Raw genomic sequence first — 21,042 nt, forward strand, 5'->3', positions numbered from 1 at the left:
TTTTAGTTAAATATATATCAAAAAACTCATCAATTTGTACTATTTAATTATTGCCTTTTAAAGACTGCTCAGAATAACCTTTGAATGGTTACTTTTCTCACAAATTTCTTCTCAGCATGGTCAGCATGATGGGTGCAGCATTGATCTTGTTTTACTAACCTATATTGTACCAAGAACCACTTGGCAGTTGTCAGATGTTATCAGTCTAGCCCAGAAAATGTCAAGTTCTTTATAAGTCCTCTTTCAGAAACCAACAAATGCTCCGATAACATTGCCTTCCCATATTTATTTTACATAGAGTTCAGATAGAACATACATGTCAGCTGCTAGAAATCTGTGAGAATCAAGCCTTGTGTGGTGGAACTTCTAATGGACTTTTTGGAGTTAAGGCTGGTATTTATAAAGATTTCTATATTTGCAAGAGGAGCACAAATGGTCAGATCTGATGAAGCCTTAGGGAGTGACGACCGGCTTTGTCATGAGTGTTTTGTCATTAGAATGCAAAAGCTTGCAAAAGGCAGCTGGTTGTCCAGAGTGCAAAGGTATACTATCGTCCTTATTTGAAAGGTAAAGTTAAAAGGTCAACATTAAGATTTATATTTCAACATGTTATTCATTGATATTCCATCTGAGTGTACACTAATATTATCAAAAGTTTTCACTCATCTACCTTCACACTAATATGAACCTGAGTGGCCTCCTATGCTTAATCCATAAGGTTTAACATGATTCTGGCCCGCACTTTGCAGCTATAATGGCTTCAGCTCTTCTGGGGAAGCTTTCCACGAGGTTTAGAAGCGTGTTTATAGGAATATGAATGCCTGTCTTGTCATCTCTGCTCTCATTTATTCCAAATGTGTTCTATTTAGTTGTCAAGTTCTTCCACACTAAAGACATCATCCATGTCTTTATGGACCTTACTTTGTGCACTAGTGGGCAGAGATGTTGGAACAGAAAGGGCCCATCCCGAAATTGTTCCCACAAAAGTTGGGAGCATGAATTATTCCATAATGTCTTGGTGTGCTGAAGCATTAAGAGCTCATTTCACTGGAACTGAGGGTCGAAGCCCAACTCCTGAAAAACAACCCCACACCATAATAATCCCCCATCTTTTTTACTTGGGGCAATGCAGTCAGAAGAGTGACGTTCTCCTGGAAAGTGCCAAGGAGACATCAGAGCAGATTCAGCCCTGAATGAGTAACTGTTGTTCCCAATCACTTCCACTTTGTTATAATACAGCTGACTGTGGAATATTTAGTAGCGAGGAAGTTTTACGACTGGACTTGTTGCGCAGGTGGCATCCTATCACAGTACAACACTGGAAATCACTGAGCTCCTGAGAGCGATCTGTTTTTTCATTACATCATGAAGACTAGCATGAAGTCCTCTTAACATCTTTTCTGTTACTTAAGTCATTCAAAACTGAAAAATGTTTATTGTCATTGTAAAAGAAATATACAATGAAATTAAGTTGCACTTGAGAGCTGTACTCAATAAATTAAAAAAAAAAAAAAAAAACTATTAGTGTTTATTATTTAAGAAACCGGGATCCTTAATTTTGCAAATTACCAATGCTATAAATAGACACAATAGCTTTGTTTGAGGATGAGGATGACTTTAAACTGACACACTAACCATTTTTTCAGTGGTGGTACATTTATTTTTTTAAAAGGGAAATAATGGAAAAAAATGATGGGTGCAGCATTGATCTTGTAAAAGACTTCCTGATTAAACGATGGCAGCTGTTTGCCGTAAAAGCTCAGCAACGGTTGTTATTTGGCGCAATTATGTTATGCAATCATTTATGTCTGCAAGTCAAGTTCATGGGTACTTTTCACATTGATTTTAAACAGTGTTATACAAAGGTGCAGGAAAAAAGGGTAAAAAGAATTATTGACCATATTTTATGCTGTTGAAAGAGACTCAATAAACTGATCTGATGGACTCTCTAAAGCTGGTGTTGGACAGCCAGATGTTATCTTAGTTAAGAACCCCCCCATTCCACTCCATGACGTACTGGGCAGTCCCAGGAGCATTTACAGTGAAAGACTGAGATTACACAAATGTACCACTGAATGATCATTCCTGCCTGTGGCCATCTCTCTGTCCAAATCCTCCATCTAGAGCATAAGTACACACTGCAGTAGTTGCACACCGTTAATACTGGCACATCAGAGAAAAGACCAATGCCAGTTTGATAAGAAGGTACCTGAATTTCAACTTTATCTACATGCAGTTTTGTGTAATATGTTGGGATATTTGTATATTAGAGCTATTTGGACAGGAGTAAGCGATGAGGTAAAATGTTGTAGAACCACAAAGTTTGCCTAAAGACCTCTACACATTGGTTCAGCATGTGTGAAAGTTCATTGCAAGTCTACATAGATCACACAGGTCAATGAAAGGATATCTACCGGTTAGTAGACTGGTTCCTGCTGGTTAGTAGACATAGGCCATGCCAGCAGTCACACTGATAATTGAACGATTTCTCTTAATACTAAATGTTCCACAGTAAGAAAAACAGCAGCTAGAGGCTTTAGCTCTCAGAGCCCTCTCCTGTGGAACCAGCTCTGAGCTTGAGTTGAGGATGCAGACACTCTCTCCTCCACAAAATTGTGTTAAGACTCAATCTTAAGAAACGTATAAGACTGCAGTTTGATTAGGTGGCCTTAAACAGTCCTGTAGTTATATAACTCTATGCCAAGACTGAGGGAGGACCTCTGCACTGGACTACAAACATGCTCAGGGTGAGACTCGCAGCTATCTCATTTCCCCCGTGCCCCCACGTTCCAGCGCCCCTGCCCTAATTTGGATAAAATTAAGAAAATCGATGTATGCTGCGGGATATGTGTTACGCTCAGTTCCTCTCTTCTATCAGCTTTTGTTCTCCATTTTTTGCTGTTAAATATTATTCATTGGTTGGCTTCTTGTGGCTCCTGTCAAGAAGCCTGTGCCAAGTGCTGCTTGTGTCTTTCTGCAAATATCTCTTTCTGTGGATCTGTAGCTACTGATGCTCTGCTTGCTCAATGTTAAATATCTGTTATTTCTAAAATTTCTTTCTTTTTCTTTCTTCTTTAAACCTCCACAACTAATTCTGCTTCTTTTAGTGCTAATGGAGACTTTATCCTCTCCACTGTGCCAAGTGCTGCTTCTCTCTGTAACACTACAAAGTCTTAACCCCAAAATGTAAAGTGCCCCAAAATGACTCATGTTATGGTTTGCTATAAAAGCTAAATTGGGATTGAACTGAATTAAATTGACCTTAACCACCAATTTATTACTGTAATCTGTAATAACGACAAAGGTCCTCTATTTAAAACTAAATACAAATGATTCCCTCGAGCTGAAAGGGCTGCTTTTGAGCCTAAAGCTATCATAACAAAATGACCATAAAAGGCATAAAAGGCATAGATCTTAGGGCTGGGCGATATATCGAGTTTTTAAAAAATATCGATATATTTTTATACGAGATATAAGATATGACAATATCCTTTATATCGATATAGTCTATGTTACGTTATAATTATACTTGTGGAGCCGCAAGTTTGCCTCTCTTTCGTCCACTTTCGTCTTTACGCAACGTTACTCGGCCTCGCCTCTCCTTCACTGAACACAACTCCCCCTCCTCCCCCATCGCTTCACCTGCAGGAAGCGACAAGATGGACACGGCAAATCTCCGTTAACGAGTTACTGCGCATCGCCCCGTGCGTGGGCCTGGACGCCGTCAACGTGTTAGCTAGCTAACCACGCTAACGAGCTAACCACGCTAACGCCATGCAGCCCAGAGGTGCTGCACGGACTAACATTTTCTCAAAAGTTGACAGCGCGCCATATGTATGAATTCTGGTTGTGCTTGATGGCCGCGAACCGATTTTATGTGGAACACGGCGCTCAGCAATCTGTCAAAAAATGTTTTAGTACGACTTTGGTAAGCTACGGAGCTGCACCGCTTGATGGATTGTTGGAGCATTACGGCTGAGCCTCGCGGAGTGATACGTACTGTGCTTCAACGTAATATTACCCTACTGTGTATAAGGACCATAAATGGCACCTGTTAAGAGACGTGGTTGCGAAGCGGATTTCAAACTCCAGGCTGTCAGTCACGCAGTACAAGTTGGGAACAGAGCAGCTGTGAAATCTGTCTTTGTTATTGTGCTCAGCGTCTTTTAGTTTACATTTTGACTGCACAATTGTGAGCTTTTTGTTATGCAGAAAAACAACATTGTTTTCTTTTATTTATGGAGCATGATTATTTAATAAATACTCATAATTTATTTTTGAGTAAATTTTATGTACATCTGCTCTATGTTAATAAAAGTGCCTGTGTGACATGTGGGACACAGCTTTGACTAAGAACTCTCTTTTTGTTCTTACTTTATGGCTTTAAAAAATATATATCGAGATATATATCTTATATCGCCATCCAGCTAAAAAATATCGAGATATGAATTTTGGGTCATATTGCCCAGCCCTAATAGATCTCCTGCCTGTGCGTTGCGTTCATATCAGAGGACTGGTTTGTTTAACTCACCTGAAAGAAAAAGTTTCAGTGCTTCACTGCAGACAATGAATGCTGTCTTCGCAGTCTAACTGTCTAACACAGTGGCTTCCAATTTTTTTTCTAGGCCCCCATTTGTTTTGCAAGAAAATCTTTCTGTAAACGTGTATTTTTTTTTTTACTGTAAGAATATTCAACATTGCTATCAATACATTTTTCAAAAAATCCCTCTCTGTGCAAAATGGGTTTAAAAAACATAAACAACTGTCGAATACTGTTTGTCTGTGATTTGGACAGCCCGGCGCGTGCTCCCGACGCAGGAAAAACAAATTCTGTCTGGGATACCCACCTTGGCTCCACCGTTGTGCAGGTAAAGCCAAAGGCAAGATATTCTTCATCATATTTTCTAGTCTTTGGCTTGGAAGGAAGTTGGTTTGGAAACATATTTGGCGATGCTTCCTCTTCTGCTTTGTGTTTGTGTAGGAGCCCCATCAAAAAAGAAGAAGTTACCTGGCTGCATAGTAATAACTTTTACAAACTGTATTACAGACACACATACTCTCACACACACAGTTATAATGCTTAAAGGCTGCCTGTATAACAGCCATGTTATAGGAGCCTGGTCTGTGTATGACAGTGAACTGAGATAAACATCTCTACCCATCATTTTAAATGACATAAAAATGACAGCTCCAGCCTGACTGCAATCACATAACCATGACAACCTCCTACAGTTCAGTTCATGCAACGTATCTTTGACAGACTCAAAATAGGTTAGCAAAACTTGGCACTCTTGAGTTAAGGTTACCTAATTTTGCATTTTAAGCATAAACAACTCTTACAGTGCAGTGTATCTAGTGGGTTAAATTTACTCAATGCAGATTTATGACAGAGTAAGTCTTTGATCTCAAATAGTCCACAGCACTGCCACGAGAGAGACTTTACAATTACATCAGTTTGGCACAAACACCCGTGACAAGAGAACCAGTAAAATATCAAATCCATTTATAGCTTCTCTATGCATGATGACAATACATATATGAAGTTATGCTTAATTAGCTGAAGTGTCTGGTTTGATGAACCATCGGGCAATTTCCAGTTCTTATATCACTATGGCCAACAGCAACACTGCTGCACATTACGTAGATACACACAGCTTTTCCTCTACAATACAGTGAGGGTATCAAAACCAATTCATAAATGCTCACTGCCTAAAACAACAGGCAGAAAGGGACCTGGAAGACAGTACTGCTTAGGATTACTTTACTACTTTATCATTTAGCCATATTCCTAAACTGTTTGAAGTAATGCAAAAAGGCCATGCGACACAGCTACAGCTAACTTTCAAGATGTAAAGCTGCAACACTGAGACACACATTAAAGTTTAACCACTGGCTCCTTAAATATTTCAGTGGTCCATCATTATAGACCTGTGGATGGATTTACCTTTGCAATAAATGGAAATAGGGAACAATACTGATGCCCAAAGATCCTGCTGAAAGCTCTGTGGAGAAATGCTGAACATTCTGGTAAAGACCAATTAATTTAAAACCCTGTGTTGCAGCTCTACCTGCTTGATTTGATTATTGTAAGGAAAAATAATATGACCTAAGTATGCTACAGTACATAGATGGGCAGACGAGTGTAATTTCTATAATGCAGTAATCAATCTTTTACATTAAGAATAGATTAAAAAGTGTCCTGTAAAAAGCATCACTCATAGTACGAAACTCCAAAAGAAAGAACTCCTTTCACAGGTGATATTTTGGCTTTGCAGAGCCATAAAAACACAAGCACAATTGGTAATGGTAAAGAAAACAGCAGCCAGTTTAGGCGATCCACTTCTATGGTGATGTGGCATAACTGAAAAAACGGATTTGCAATCAGTTTTCAGTAAGACATGCTTGCCTCATTCACACAAGCACCTTTTTCTAGGGTTTTTCTATATAAGTGCTTTCTATCTAACATTCACACACTTTCAAACTCTGATGGATGCATCAGGGAGCAACTTAGGGTTAGTATCTTCCTCAAGGATATTTAGCATGCAGACTGGAGCAGCCAGGGCTAGAACCACCAACCATCCGATTAGCAGATAACCTGACTGCTCTACATCCTGAGCTACAGGATGGATCCTGGCTTGACTGATCTGTGTTGGCATGGTATACATTGACTTTTAAATGTCCCCCATTCCTAATGGCAATTTCAAGAACGCTAGTCTGTCATTTTTCACTTCCTCCTTGGTGAACTTGATATGTTTGTCCACTGAGTTAATTTGATCTGTGAATTGTTGTGAAGGTAATTTTCATACAGGTGTCATCACATACCTGAACCAATGACTCAGTGATATTCCAAGAGAGGACAACAGAGCCATGTCCTCCATATCAAAGTCAGCCACAATAGATGAAGCTGGGGAAGCTGGTCCTGTTGTCATGGGTGGGGTCACCCTACAATCTCTTACAAACTAATCTAATCTATTACCCTTTTCCTGTATTCGCCTCCAGGTTCTCATTTCGAGGGCTCATAAGAACTTTTGTCACTAAAAAGAGAAAATTTTCTCATGACAGTCTGTCTGGTCTAGTAATAGCATGCATCTACCCTCTTCTGCCGGAAGGATGATAATGTTGTCCTCACAGAACGATGTCAGTGTCTTCCTCACCACAATGCTAATATTCTACGGTAAAGCAATAAGTATTTAAGATTTGACTCTCATCATCCAGTGCCGAACAAACTGGGTGTCATCAGGATTCTACAACACAGAGCGAACACTGTGCCTGCAGACACAATGGTCAGGGAAGCAAGACAACATCGTATCAAAAAGGCTTCAAGTAAATGTGGTTAGCCCACTCCATTTCAAAAATTGGTCCAACCTAAGGATCAAGTGTCCATAGGTTGTCCTTAGAACAAACAGAGTAATAGTATAATAGTGTATTGTTGTGAATTATACCAATCAACCAGCTCTCTAAAAAGAAAACTTTAAACCCATAAAATGGAGATGAAAGGGCAATTCACTGATTTAGAAGACCGTTGATTGGCCCAGAAAACAGGTCTTTGCTCTATAAAAACACTCCTTCCCTGAAGCAAGACGATCGTAGAATTCCTCATTGAAAGACGACAGCAAGAATAATCCCAGATTTCTTCTCAGCACTCTAGCCTAGGTCTGTTGATTTGAGGATTCCCCTAACTTTAGCTAGTAATGACTTCATGAATTGCTTCACAATAAAATTGTAACAAAAACCCCCCAAAACATTTATATATGTACCTTTTAGACCCTATTTCTGTCAGACTGCTCAAATAGTATTTAATACTTAAACCATAAATATGATGAATTTTTATTAATGGTTACGTACCTTACTGTGCTTGTCTAGTTAGAACTCAGTGCCGCATTTAGTACCATTAACCACAAGATTTTACCAGAGAGATTAGAACGTACCTTTGGTATCAAATGAATTTTGCCACTGTAGTTTGAATCATATCTATTTCATAGACTCCAGTAGGGATGGGAATCTGAGCAGTCCAATTCCTTGCCCTACAGCTGATTTCAGTTTTTGTGTCAGAGAAGGAAAACAGTCTACACTGTCGATATGGACGTTACTTTTTAACTGCGCAAAACAATGAGAATGCAATGGTAAAGTGCTGCTCATGCAACTTTGGCTCTTTGCAAGCATCTGCATATACAGCAAGAACCCAGCCATGAACTTAGAGTGATATTAAAGCTGAGTGAATGCTGAACCGAGCCCATCAGCCAGACTCTGAACTTGAACAAACTGATGAGCAGTAAGGCTGCGGCCTCTGTTTCTAGCTGTTCGTGTTTCTTTCGTAGAATCACTGTGGCGATCCCTTTAAAGCCCCTTTGTGCTATTTTTTTTTCTTTGCCTGCTCTGTGTACTACTAATAGAAAGATCATATGTGCATCCTCCTTAGGGCAGGGATTTGTGTTGGTGTGTAGGACTGTATCCTATAGGTTTATACTGTTGAATGGTAATTATCAGACAGTGCCTTTTAGGTTGTTTGGAAGAGTAACATGAAAGTAATGTATTACAACAAGTTATTTTCCCCTGGGAATAATTAAGTAATGTAATGCATTACTTTTAAGAAAAGTGTTCTGTGTAATATGCGTAATGATCCCAATGCTGATCACAGGCAAGGGGAAATACATCCAGCATCCACAAACTTTTGACCACACAACATGTAATTAATTTGCACTAATTTAATGTCTTTGATACACTGCTTAGAGATGATGGTGACTCTCAAAGTGGAGCCAATGAGAAACCAACGAGAATTGATAAGGAATCGAATCAATAAGTGATATCGATAATGGAATCGGAATCGCTAAATTCTTATCAATTCCCATCCATTTTGTTCATGTAAATAGGGAGTCTTTTTCACAAAATTAGTTCCAAAAGATTCTGTGCTGGGACCACTTCTTTTTACATTACGTAAAAATGTAAAAAGATTTCCTAAGGCAATATTAACTTACATTTTCATTGCTATGTAGATGATACCATGGTTTATCTATCCAAGAGAACAGATGACACACACCAATCTTAAAGACAGAACCCTCCCTGAGCCTGGTTCTGCTCGCGGATTCTTCCTGTAAAAAAGGTTTTCTGTTCAAAATGACACCAAGTGTCTCCTTAAACGGTCTTGTTAAACTGTACCATTTATAAGGTTAGGCAAACCTGCAGTCAATTGACACTGAAAAAGTGACTTGTATGAGTGACATAAAACTGATTCTGTTCATCTGGTTGTAGCATTTTCAGAGGGAACTCAGAAAATGCTACAACCAGATGAACAGAATCCGTTTTCTAGGATCCACCACTAAATCCTCTTTCTGCTCGAAAAACTTAAGCTGATTTGAAATTCATAAATCACAGGTGCAAATTGCAAATGGGATTCTTAGTAACTCTTTAAACAAGGTCTTTTATGATCATTTTTAATACATTATTTGAATGTAAGTGCAACATCAGCAGTTGCAGTGGCACTGCCTGTACCATCCCATTGAAAAATGAAAAGAATTATGTCGAAAATATAATAAATCTAATTAAAATCGTTTTTTTCCTTTGCTCTATGACTGATGATGACTTTATTGGCTAAATTCCTATTTTAATCCCAAATTTAATCCTGAGAGTAAAAGTAAAAGTGTGTAAACTATAGTCACTGATAAAGTAAGAATGTCGGCAATTATCCACTTTCTTACTCTATTATATTAATTATCCTTTACAGATCGATAGCCAGTGAGGATGAGATGGCTGCTGTTTCAAAGTCAAGTCCAATCATTGGTTTTCACATCCACCTTCAAAACACCAAGTAAAATCATACTCAGTTCAAGGCTTCACAACAGTACTGTGTATCTTTGCCTAACAAGGACTACAGCAGCCTATGTCAGGCCATCTGTCAGTCAAAAATATTCCCACCATGAATGTACTATAATGGATTAGGCATAGCCACCTAATCTATTCTTTGTTTATCATTTAAATTTGATAGTTGTTGGTCATTGGGAAAGTATAAGGAGTGGCTCACTGGAGTCAACCTCAAGTGGCCAGGAGTAGTACTGCAGTTTTTGGCACTTCTCCATGAGCTTCATTTTTCAGCACCTGGTGCTTTCTGCTTGGCACTCTAATGTCCCATCCATCATTATACTTCAAGTTGAATATGCTGAGCACTCAGCGTGGCCTTCCATTTTTAAGGTAATTCAGGCCAGCAGTGTATTACACAGATGGACTTCATTATAATAGAGCCATCAGCTTTTTCACACCTGCATCTACTTAGTGCATGTAAGGTCATGGAAGTAGGTTTACTTATTCTCTAACACTAAAGCAGACAAGAAAGCCCATGTTTCTCAGCTGGACACGTGAAGGGTATGTTTAGCTGGGGAACTTCAGGAAATCTAGTGACCTTGAGCTTGGTCAGGTCACATGAACATCCATCACAGACGAACAGCTTTGCTGCTGTGCCTTGCTCTAGTGGGAGGGGGGAGGCAGCTTTGGTGTGATAATAAGATGAAAAGTCTGCTGAGTGCAGGCAAGCCAGCCCTGGGTGGAACAGATGGAAGCTCCTTCTTTCTTATGCAATCCAGCACTAGTGAGGCAGAAATGATGACTTTTATGTGACTCCCTGGATGTCGGAGAAAACAAAACGCCTAATGAAGATCATGGGACTAACAGATGAGATTTGTAGGCAGATGGGTAGTGGGAATAACAGGAGGTCAACACCACCCCACCGCATCTCCCATCATGCCTGCTGGCTGCTAGCACTGAGACTAATATGCAGTCGGTCACTTTAAATGATAAACAACACGTATCATGTAATTATGAAACCACACTGGAAATTCTTCTGTACAGTAAGTTGACTGTGTGTGTGTGTGTTTGTTGCCTGACAAACTTTGCTTTGTGAAAGCAATCAGTGGCTCATAGATTCTCTAAATTGACCAAAACAATGAGATTAAACGCGCTGAGGGAAGAACATGCACATGTGAAGGGCTCTGAATAGTAATAATGTTCCAGGAAATGTGCAGGAAAGAAGAAGGAGAGGAAGAAAAAACCCCCACCAGTTTTCCTCAGACCATTTTCTAAAAATAGCTCTTCTGGTGTGACATCATCAGCGCTACGTAAATAAAGTCCAGCTTTACTTCTGTAGTGCAGCAGAAAAATGTTGAAGCCACTTTTTAGCCTCCAGGAGCAGCGCTGGTTGTTTTTGTTGCTGACAACATGCACACACAACATATGCACAGATCAGCATGCATACAGTAAAAAGTGCACTCCTTATTTCTTCCTTCATATGAAGAAATAAGAAACTAGTTCAATTGCTAGGACTTAGCATTCCAAGCACACATTTTCCCTTCTCTTGATTGGATGTTTTTTGCTTCACAGCTTTAACACTTCAGCACATGGGCATAAAATTCCCATATGTACAACATTCAAATAATTACTCACGAGTGATGGTGGCGTCTGTGAATCATGACGGAGCTGGGGACCTCTGTGTCTGGTCTGGGGGGAACAGGAAAGCAGAAAGCTTAGGTACACAGCGACTACCTCACAGTTAAATCTCCTACCCACTCCTTACACACACACACACACACACACACACACACACACACACACACACACACACACACACACACACTGAATTAGTGTGCCACTCATTCAAGCTCAGCAGCAGTTGAGATGATGGCTCACGTACAGCTGACTGGTGATATAACTGCTGCTACACATCGCACCACAAATTCTCCACTTAATTTATATTCATGCAAATAGACTAGAAATGTTTAAAGGACTAGATCCTGTCTATGTAGTCAACATCAGGTCACTGAGGTGCTGACAGAGGATTGGCCTGCTGGTCAATATGAGGGCTGGTCCACACTTCTGATTCAGAGCTGATGAGTCCTGTTACAGTGAAACGACTGTGCAAGTACAGACCTTAATCTCAGTTAATGTGGCTACAGTGAGAGAGCGCTGCATCAAGGAAAAACTAGAAAACCTTCTGTAGATTTCACAGAACTTAAATATAGCATTTAATTTATTAGTAGACTCAATTTGCTTCTCTCAAATGTAAATGACCCACTCACTGTTTTGATCCCACTCGATCTTGTCCGAACATATGGACATAATTTCCTAAGGGATTATGAAAGTAGTCTGATTCTAATGATATAGTAACATTTAACAGTATTCTATAAAAATCCTCTTTTGCCTGATCCTTTTTGAAAATAAAATGTTAGAATAATTATGCAAAAAAAAAAAAAAAATACTCCGAAATACTTTTTCATTACAGTACATGCCTCTCCCTACTATAGGTCGCCTTCTTTTCTGTCTTTGCTCTACTCTTTCCACTCACTCCCAACAGGTCCTAAAGAACGCCCGCCGCTCCCTGAGCCTGGCTCTGCTGGAGGATTCTTCCTGTTAATAGGGAGTTTTTTATTCTCACTTTCGCCAAGTGCTTGTTCATACGGGGTCATGTGATTGCGCTATATAAAGATAATAGAAGTGATGTAGGTGATTAACACTTTGTTTGCAGTCCCTTTGTTTTTTCTTATAGGTATCTTACTGAATATAGACTGCACAGGAGTATTCATTACAAAAGACACTGAGTAATTCCCTTCTGGCTGTGTAATGCACTTGGACTGTCTTGGCAATGTTTTTGTCTTTTCCAAAGTTTTTATGAACTTGTTTTCTCCACATGGCATTTTGAAACTCTAGGTCAAGGAACAGTGTTCAGAAAAATGGAAAAGATGTATGTTTCCATTGACTCTTCACAAGTGCAGCCAGCACCGATGACTGCAAAGTTTTACTTCCCAGTTGAAATTCATCGGTTTTAAGTTGCATTTCTGACAAATGCATAACTGAGCCAGCTATACTTTGATTTGCGATTGAACCCTGACTACAGTGGTTGGGGAAAAAAAAGAGTTACCTATGTATAATCCGTCCAACCAGCTGGTCACATCTTGTAACCTGCTAAACAAAAGATTATCAAGGTAAAGGAATCAGAATGACACAACAGAGTAAGCCTGGGTAGAAATGGTTCCACACCTTTCTTGTGTGCTGGCCCTTTTCTCGTCGAGTCGGGTTAAAAGCTTTCAAGAAAGCAGGTGAGGAAACGCTGTTTTAGCAGGAATGAGGTGACTGCTTCTCAGTGACACCTTCCATTAAAGAGTAGAGCAAGAGTGAAGTTGTGTAGCATTGTGGAAGATATATGCCCCAATCACAGAGTGGGAAAGGGGGGGAGTGAAGACAGTCACAGAAGGCTGGAAATAGGCAGGGGGAGGCAGGTAAATTGCTTAACAACAAAATAAAAAGCTGTACTATCACTCAGCTGATAACAGAACTGCTGAATATGCTTTGTATGTATCACATGCCGCTGTGCTCGGCTGCACATCTCTCACAGGAATACACAATGTGCAGGAATGACTGAACTTCTCTGACATGACAAGAGGCAAGGTAGAAAGAAGCAGTGAAACATCAATCACAGATGAGGCATTTAAAGCAGTTGTCATGACAATAGCAATGGCTGAAAGCAAAGATCCTTTTCTTTCCCTCTCTGGAGACTTGGTGACATTCAAATAGCAGACATTGCTGCAAGTCCAACAGCCACGCCTCGCTTGGTGAACTGTGTAGTTTTAGCAAATGTGTCCGATTCAGGTTGGAAATGTTTTCAGTCTGCTCGGTCAGAAAGAAAGGTGGGGGTATAGGTCGGGGTGTGTTTATCACTTTGATGGATTGCGACAGATCAGTAACAGCATGCTTTCATTGGTGTACATCTGATTCACTACTAGAACCCACAGACACAGACAATCCACAGCATTCTCATAGGGCTACATCACCACTTGTGTTTATCATCAGGAAACAACAACTGCAGAACTGGAAGGGTTATTATTATTATTATTATTATTATTATTATTAAATTCTTTACTTAAACAGATCTCAGTCTCACTGAGATTGAGACCTGTGTGCAAAAAGGCATACACAACAATTGAGACAGACAGCTACATAATAAATGACACATTACACTTGATCACAAATTAAGAAAACAAGATTAAGAGTCAAAGACATACAAGTCTTTAAAAAATCAAAAGAATTCAGCTTCATTGTTTTTTGTAGCTCACTTTAGTTATAGGCAACAAAATATTTAAAGCCAGTTTCATCCAAGTCCAGTGTGAAAAAGAGGTAAACTAAAGTCAAAATGTCCTGCAGCCTGAAATTGTAAGCACTGTGTTTAAACTCAGTCAAGGAGTGGAGGTAAGCAGGCAATCAAGCAATTTTAGGGGCTTCTGTTCTGATGTGTACACTCGGTGCCGTTGGAGGTACAATCTTGTCTTGAATATATACAACTGCAAACCTAACTACAGACGAGTCTTTGGATATGAACGCTGATCTCGAGTTTGAAAATTGAGTACTTCAGTGCTTTCACAGACTGTATAAAAACACGGACATAGCCACCGTGATGTCACTTAGTGAATCACTTTGTGAAGATTTGAGCCGTCACCTTGCGCCACAATCAAACAGTGGATCTGGCTGACAAACAGAGAAGCTTGCAATGCTTAAAGAACGCAACTATTCACTTACAAGTTAGGATTGTCTTAAAGCATGCCCTCCTTTATTGTGCTTTTTGGCTTCATTAGGGACCCTTATTTAATAAAATTAACCCTATATTGTATTTCAGGTTTGAAACTAGCAATTGCGATCACATCTCATTAGCAAAGTGTTTATGGACATCATGCATTAAGGGAGTCGAGGGCTGTTTTCCTACACTTACTTTCAGCTTACCAAGGGGTCACCACAGCGCATGAATCTGCATGTTTGATTTAGTCTAAGCTAAATGAAACATTAATTAATGACAATATAAAAGATTCAAACAATAGATAAATGCATTGGAGGTGGCTGTGATCAGGCGGTAGCACAGGTCAGTGGTTCACTTCCTAGCTGCTCCAGCATGTCAAAATATCCTTGGTCAAGACACTGAACCCCAATGTGCTGATCACTGTGTGTGCACAAATGTTAGCCAGGCTGCTTGGGTATAGGAAAAACACAGAAAATATATAGTTGAACGGTACTTGTAGTAAAAAGGGCTTTGAATACTCAGCTAGAGTAGGCAGAATTGTGTCAGGGGATGACATAATCTTTTGGTTCTGATACTGAGAGCAGCAAACATAGATATGTGGCTGTGAAGCATTCCAAAGTGATTCAGGATGACAGGAGAACAATCAAACCGTGCACATGGGAAGGCCTGTTTGGCCTTCTGTCTTGTGCCGAGATTCCTCAACTGATTCTAATCAGAAATAAGGTTACTCTGTGCAGAAATAACCTACCATTATATAGCAGGAAGAGACATTTATGATTAATATGCCTTCTGGGATAAGTCCAGGTCTTCTTCTGGTCAGTTGATTAAACAATAACAAGAGTAAACAATAACAAACATCAAAAGAAGGTTGCAATATCAATTCAAGAGCTACACAGAAAACGTGACATAGAATCTTAATGTCTTATTTTTTCCATTCTTATTTCTATAGTTTATTTTTACACTAGTCTTATCAGAAGGAGCTCTTAGTCCAGTTTATCTAAATTCCATATGGTTGGTACTAGGGACACGATGCATTAGTCATACTGCTAGGCAAGCATTAGGGCCCAGACATGAGGCCCCTTCTTGATCAGAGAAAAAAGCCTGGGGCTCACAACAGCAACAACATCACACAAACACATAATTCCAGTTACTGCAGTACCCTGCTGGGAGTCAGGAGAACACGAAGCAGGATGGGAAAGAGGCTGTGAAGAGGAAGCTCAATCATGAGGTTCTTTAGTGCAGTAGATGATATGGCAGTTTATTGAGCACAAGCTTTTCTGTGGGAAAAACATTTTGCAGATTGTGTCATTGTTTTGCTAATCACTTCAAGGCAGTAGCAGGAAGGATGGGAGTGAATGCACAGCAATAATGAACTCTGTGTTTGTGTATGAGCACGTGTGCACGAGCATATTCTGGGTGTGAAGGAAAGTTAGGAGCTAAGAGGCAGTTCCATCTCTGCGGTCACTGTCTCCCTCCTCCGGCTGTCTTGCCTCACATCTAGATCAGAGCCCAATCAAAGCTTCTCTACCCAGGATCACATGACCCTTTTACTGTGACTCAGACAAAGTCATTTTTTGTGTGGTGACCCAGCATACAAAATACAACACCGTACAAAAGTAAATGTAACACAACAGGAAAAATAGCCAAGCAATACTATAAAAACGACTAAAACTAACACCTTCTGGAAAGCACCACAGTTTGGAAAACACAATAAATAAAACACAATATAGAATAGTTGGCAAAGCCTGGCGACATAATGTAGTTTCATAAAATCTGTAATTAATATATTAATGCCTTTAGGCCTGTTACTACAGCTTCACACACATTTCCCTCAATGACGTTGCCAATACAACATGTCAAGTATGTGTTGTGTAACACCAAGTGAGAAGGTGGAAGAGATGGCGTGAAATAAATCTGTTGGCTCTGTTAGTAAGCAGTCAACTACAGTTTTTTACCCCTCAGTTGTAAAAGGCTGAATATTGCTGTCACCCTGCTGGGCTGGTGTCCGAGTGTGGGGGCAGTGTGGACACCGAAGTTTCCGACTGCGATAACTTGAGAATGAGGTGACAAAGCTCAGTGACCTTGATCTAAAGGTCAGAGGTCTAAGATCAACTTTTTGGAAAATCTTGTGAATGCGATAACTCCAGAAGGAAGTCAGCTAGAATTTTGAAATCAATAGCATAGGTGTAGCTACTACCAACCTTGGACGAGTTCTTATCTCAGTGACCGCGACCTCAGTCAGAGGTTATGTTTTCTGCAAAGTTGGATTTTGAAATCAATAACTGAGTCACTGAAGGCTGAGGGGTAGCACAGGCAGTCAGCAGCATTTATCTAAAGATGTAAAACTGTTGCCTCAGGTCTTAATTTTAATAGAATCAGTTTAGTTCAGCTGGGTCTCAAAGATTTAGAGACAGTGAAAGTTTATCTTAATCATGTGCAAAGCTCTTGACAAAGCGCCAATCATCCTTAAACACAGATTAAAATACTTTATTTAATGTTAAAAGTGTCATTCACACCAGAGAGATTGACTGCTCATCTTTTGGGTTTTGCAGCCAACTACTTAAATGGTTTGGCTCATTCTAAATTCTTTTATGAGTCTTGTTTAGGGCTGCCACGATTAGTCAACTAGTCATGATTACGTCAGCTATCAAAATCGTCGACGACTAATTTAATAGTCGACATGCCGTTTGAAGCTTTGTAAGATCCTGAAAGATGCAGGAATAAGCAGTAGGATTTAAGAGTGTAATAATGGACTGAAACAGAAGATGGCAGCAATACATGTACAAGGATGCCAGCTGCCGTTAAACGTGGAAGAAGAAGAAGCAGGGTCCGGTATCGTAGCTGTGTTCAAATTCAGGGGCCGCATCCTTCGGAGGCCGCATTTGTAGGCCGACTAGGTTACAGCGACGCTACGAAGGCTGTCCAAATTTGAAGACTCCTTCAAATGCAGTTGACAAATGCTTCCTCCTTTTCCCCAGAATTGAAGGATGGGTTTATCCTTCGTGGCCCAACCTATCCCAGAATTCGTAGCGCGGCCTAGCCAATTCCAGTTTTCAACAATGGCGGCAGCTACTTAATTCTAATATTACACTTTCTGGATCACAAAATAAAATTTTCAGATATTTTCAGGCGAGAATGTAGCTTCAAATATCTGCTCGGTTTATCAAGACATCACATATTTGGAAAAGTGCGCCGATGTTTTCGGAGATATCTGTTACCCACCAGCTCGATAGCTAACCGGGGGTTCAAGGAGAACAGCGAACTCCCCCCCCCCACACACACACACACACACACACACTCACTCAGATGTATAAGTCGATTTATTCAGGAACAAATAAAACACTGAGAAAAGCCAAAAAATAACTTTAAAATGTTATTGTTTGGCTTTTCTCAGTATTTTATTTGTTCCTGAATAAATCGTTTTGGCTGAGATTAAAGTTATATAGTTTTTACACAGCTTGAATAAACGTCAAACAGAAAACTGATTAAACAAAAGTGTGAGATGGTGGAGAATTTACTCCAGTGTCCTGTTATATTTTAGATCACAAGGAGCTGAGTTCATTAAACTCCACTGAGACAATCTGCAAATTTCATTAAAAGTTTAATAAACTATCATCTTGTCTTTATTTTTAGTTGGCACATACCCTAAACACTTCAAGCTGTAAGCTGATAGTTATGCAGTGCAGTAAGTTGTGCGTTTTACGTCCAATGGATGCATGATCTGATTAGTCGACTAATCGCAAAAATAATCGGTGACTAGTCGACTATCAAAATAATCGTTTGTGTCAGCCCTAGTCTTGTTTCCAGCAGCTGCAGCATTACGGCATGCTACCTGCCCAGCACCAATCAGCAGACACTGTAAGTGCTCACTGAACAGTCCCTTCTTATAGTAAGAGTGTTGGAAGTAGGAACAGAATATGTTGTTGTAAAGACTTAAGCGACTTCCACAAAAGCAAAATCTGTTACGGATGAATGACCGGGTCACCGACTGGCATCACTGAAATGCCAATGGCAAGCAATGCTGAGTACCTACTCAGAAACCATGTGACAGGGTTTTAGTAGATTCAGGGGAACAAGTTTTATATGTGCTGGCTGGAACTCACAACTTGAAGGATCTGCTGATAAAACCTTTTGACCAGATATTTACCGGCCATCTTTACAGCTGAGGGCTTTGTTGGTGAGGGGTGTTTTTGGGAGCATGCAAACAAGCACCAAATTACGTTAGGCAACTTTAAAGTTTTGTCTGTTTTGTCTGTACCAAGAACATTACTGATGCTTTTAAGGCTTAATTAAAAGTTGATGAAGAGTTTGTGTTTAGAATGAAATCCTAAATTCTAACAGCCCTGACTCAAAAGACATGGTGCCAGTCAGTCCTGTTGCCAGATTTTTGGCAAATAGAGTCCCTAAAATGATGTTGCTCCCTCCTCTTTGCTGACACTTTGGGGCTGTGCAAGATCATACAGTTGCACATGTTTTATTAACTTCATGAGACAGCCAAGCCGAAAGCAGTTTTCAACATATCAGTGCAGCGAGCATGTACGCAAAAAAAGTGACAAGGAGCATAAGTGCCCTGTTTCTTGTTACAAAGATGGTTAATTTCACCACGGTGACCCTCCGATGTCACTGATATCATCTGAGAAAATGGCTACAAAGTTTTAATAATGGTATGAGGTCAGAGTTGTGAGGCTTCACTGTGTGTGTGTGTGTGTGTGTCTTGCTGAGTGTGTGTGGAGTCACTAAAACTGATTGGCCCAACAGATGGCAGTGTGTTTTCACTGATTGAAGCTTGTCCCACATGTCCCACTGGACCTCTGCTTCAGAGCAAAAGGGTAGTGTCGGCACATTGTTAATCTAAAATCTACTTTCATCATGCCTCACATTAGGCCAAAGGCACACCTGAATAATTTATTTTCTATCTCTAGCCATGGAAATGGACCCGTCTTCACACTACTCTTACGTCAAGATACCATCAACTCTGATTTAGCTACAGCAGACTGGTTTAGTTGTCTGATTGGAAGCAACTCAAAGACTGTGTGTGTGCCAATATCAGTCCAGAAACATTAGTACTATATGTATTATGTATATGTGTTGATGGAGTGTAACCTTTAAAAATAAAAGCAGTTGTAGACATTGATCCATATCAGAAACTTCAGCTGCCTATACTTAAGCAGCAACTTGTGGGACTAAAAAGTGAAGGCAACGTGGAAGTGCTAAAAACAGTAGTTCCACTAATAGCCACTGGAGACAGAAGCTAGTCAATCCCATAGACCAGTGATTCCCAAAGTGGGCGGAATGGGAAAAAAAAAAAAAAAAAGTATGCTTGGACACTGCTAGCATAATGGAAATGCAAAGCAAAGCAGAGGTTGAAGCATTGCTAGATATGCTTCCAAGCCAAAGACTAGAACATATGATGAAGCATATCTTGCCACTGGATTCACCTCCACGACAGTTGCCGTGCCAAGGTAGGGATCCCTGACAGAATTTCCCCTGCATCGGGAGCACACGCTGGGATCTCCAAACAAACAGTATCCCACATTCTTGATTTTTAGTTCACAAACATTTCTTATAACGACTAAGATTTTAGCTCTTTGTTCAGGAAAGTTATAGGAGGATAAAAATAATTATCAGGTAAAATGTCCTTCGTTTATTAAAATAACCCTGTCCAATACCACGTGAGAATAAATATATAATTTTTTGTTGTAACCCTCAAACTGAATGGTAATGTAACGACACTCACTTTTCACAAAACTAAAATATCACTGCTTCCACGCCCAATCTGTAATGGAGGTGGAGTAAACTGGATCCGCACTACGTGGCCAGCGAATGCTCCCTAAGTGTGGGGAGCGGGTTTTGTCGGGGATGCATACCTTGGCACAACACTGATCCTGCCACAATTTGTATTCCCGGTTCAAGTCAAGGACAAACTGTATCCCACAGTTGTTTATGTTTTTAAACCCATTTTGCACATTTTTAAAAAAATGTATTGATGACAATGTTGAATATTATTACATAGTGAAAAAAAACGAAAACAAAAGAAACCCAACAAACTATACCTAGCAAAAAAAGTTTGGGAACTACTTCCATAGACTATCATGTTGAAATTCTTAACTCTACAGCAGCAGTAAGCATACTCCGAGTCTGGTAAAAAAGCAGGTTCCCTCTTCCCAACAACTCCACAGTGGGTCATTTTTTATAACTCCGTTATACTATTGTTTGAAAATTAGGGGCTTGGCCTTTTGGATATTCAGGTCTGCAAAAACAGGGACATAAATCCTCTTGTTATCTGCTAGGCTTTACCTCCAGTAAAGCCTAGCAGAATCATTGAACTACACCATGATTGTAGTATTGATGTCTTTTAAGGTATTTTTCTAGAAATTATCTTAAAAAATAATATGACATGCTGTCAGTTACTGTATCCGATTGTTCAGTCTGACGTCACTAGCCGTGTCTGGGTCTAAACTCCGCTGCAGGTCCATATATCAAACGATCACTAT

At 39.9% G+C, this 21,042-nt stretch overlaps 1 protein-coding gene across 5 annotated transcripts in view; it reads right to left on the minus strand.

Moving 5' to 3' along the window:
• The window catches only part of iqsec1b (IQ motif and Sec7 domain ArfGEF 1b), a 234,192-nt gene that overhangs the window by 81,750 nt on the left and 131,400 nt on the right, over positions 1-21,042 (minus strand). For all 5 annotated transcript variants that reach the window (XM_005726693.2, XM_005726692.2, XM_005726695.2 and 2 more), the window contains one exon: positions 11,431-11,484. In XM_005726693.2, coding sequence (XP_005726750.1) covers positions 11,431-11,484 — 54 coding nt within the window. The remainder of the gene's footprint in view (positions 1-11,430; positions 11,485-21,042) is intronic.

The sequence above is a fragment of the Pundamilia nyererei genome, unplaced genomic scaffold (genome assembly GCF_000239375.1).
Source record: "Pundamilia nyererei isolate P.nyererei 1_Seehausen unplaced genomic scaffold, PunNye1.0 scaffold00021, whole genome shotgun sequence".
Lineage (NCBI taxonomy): Eukaryota > Metazoa > Chordata > Actinopteri > Cichliformes > Cichlidae > Pundamilia > Pundamilia nyererei.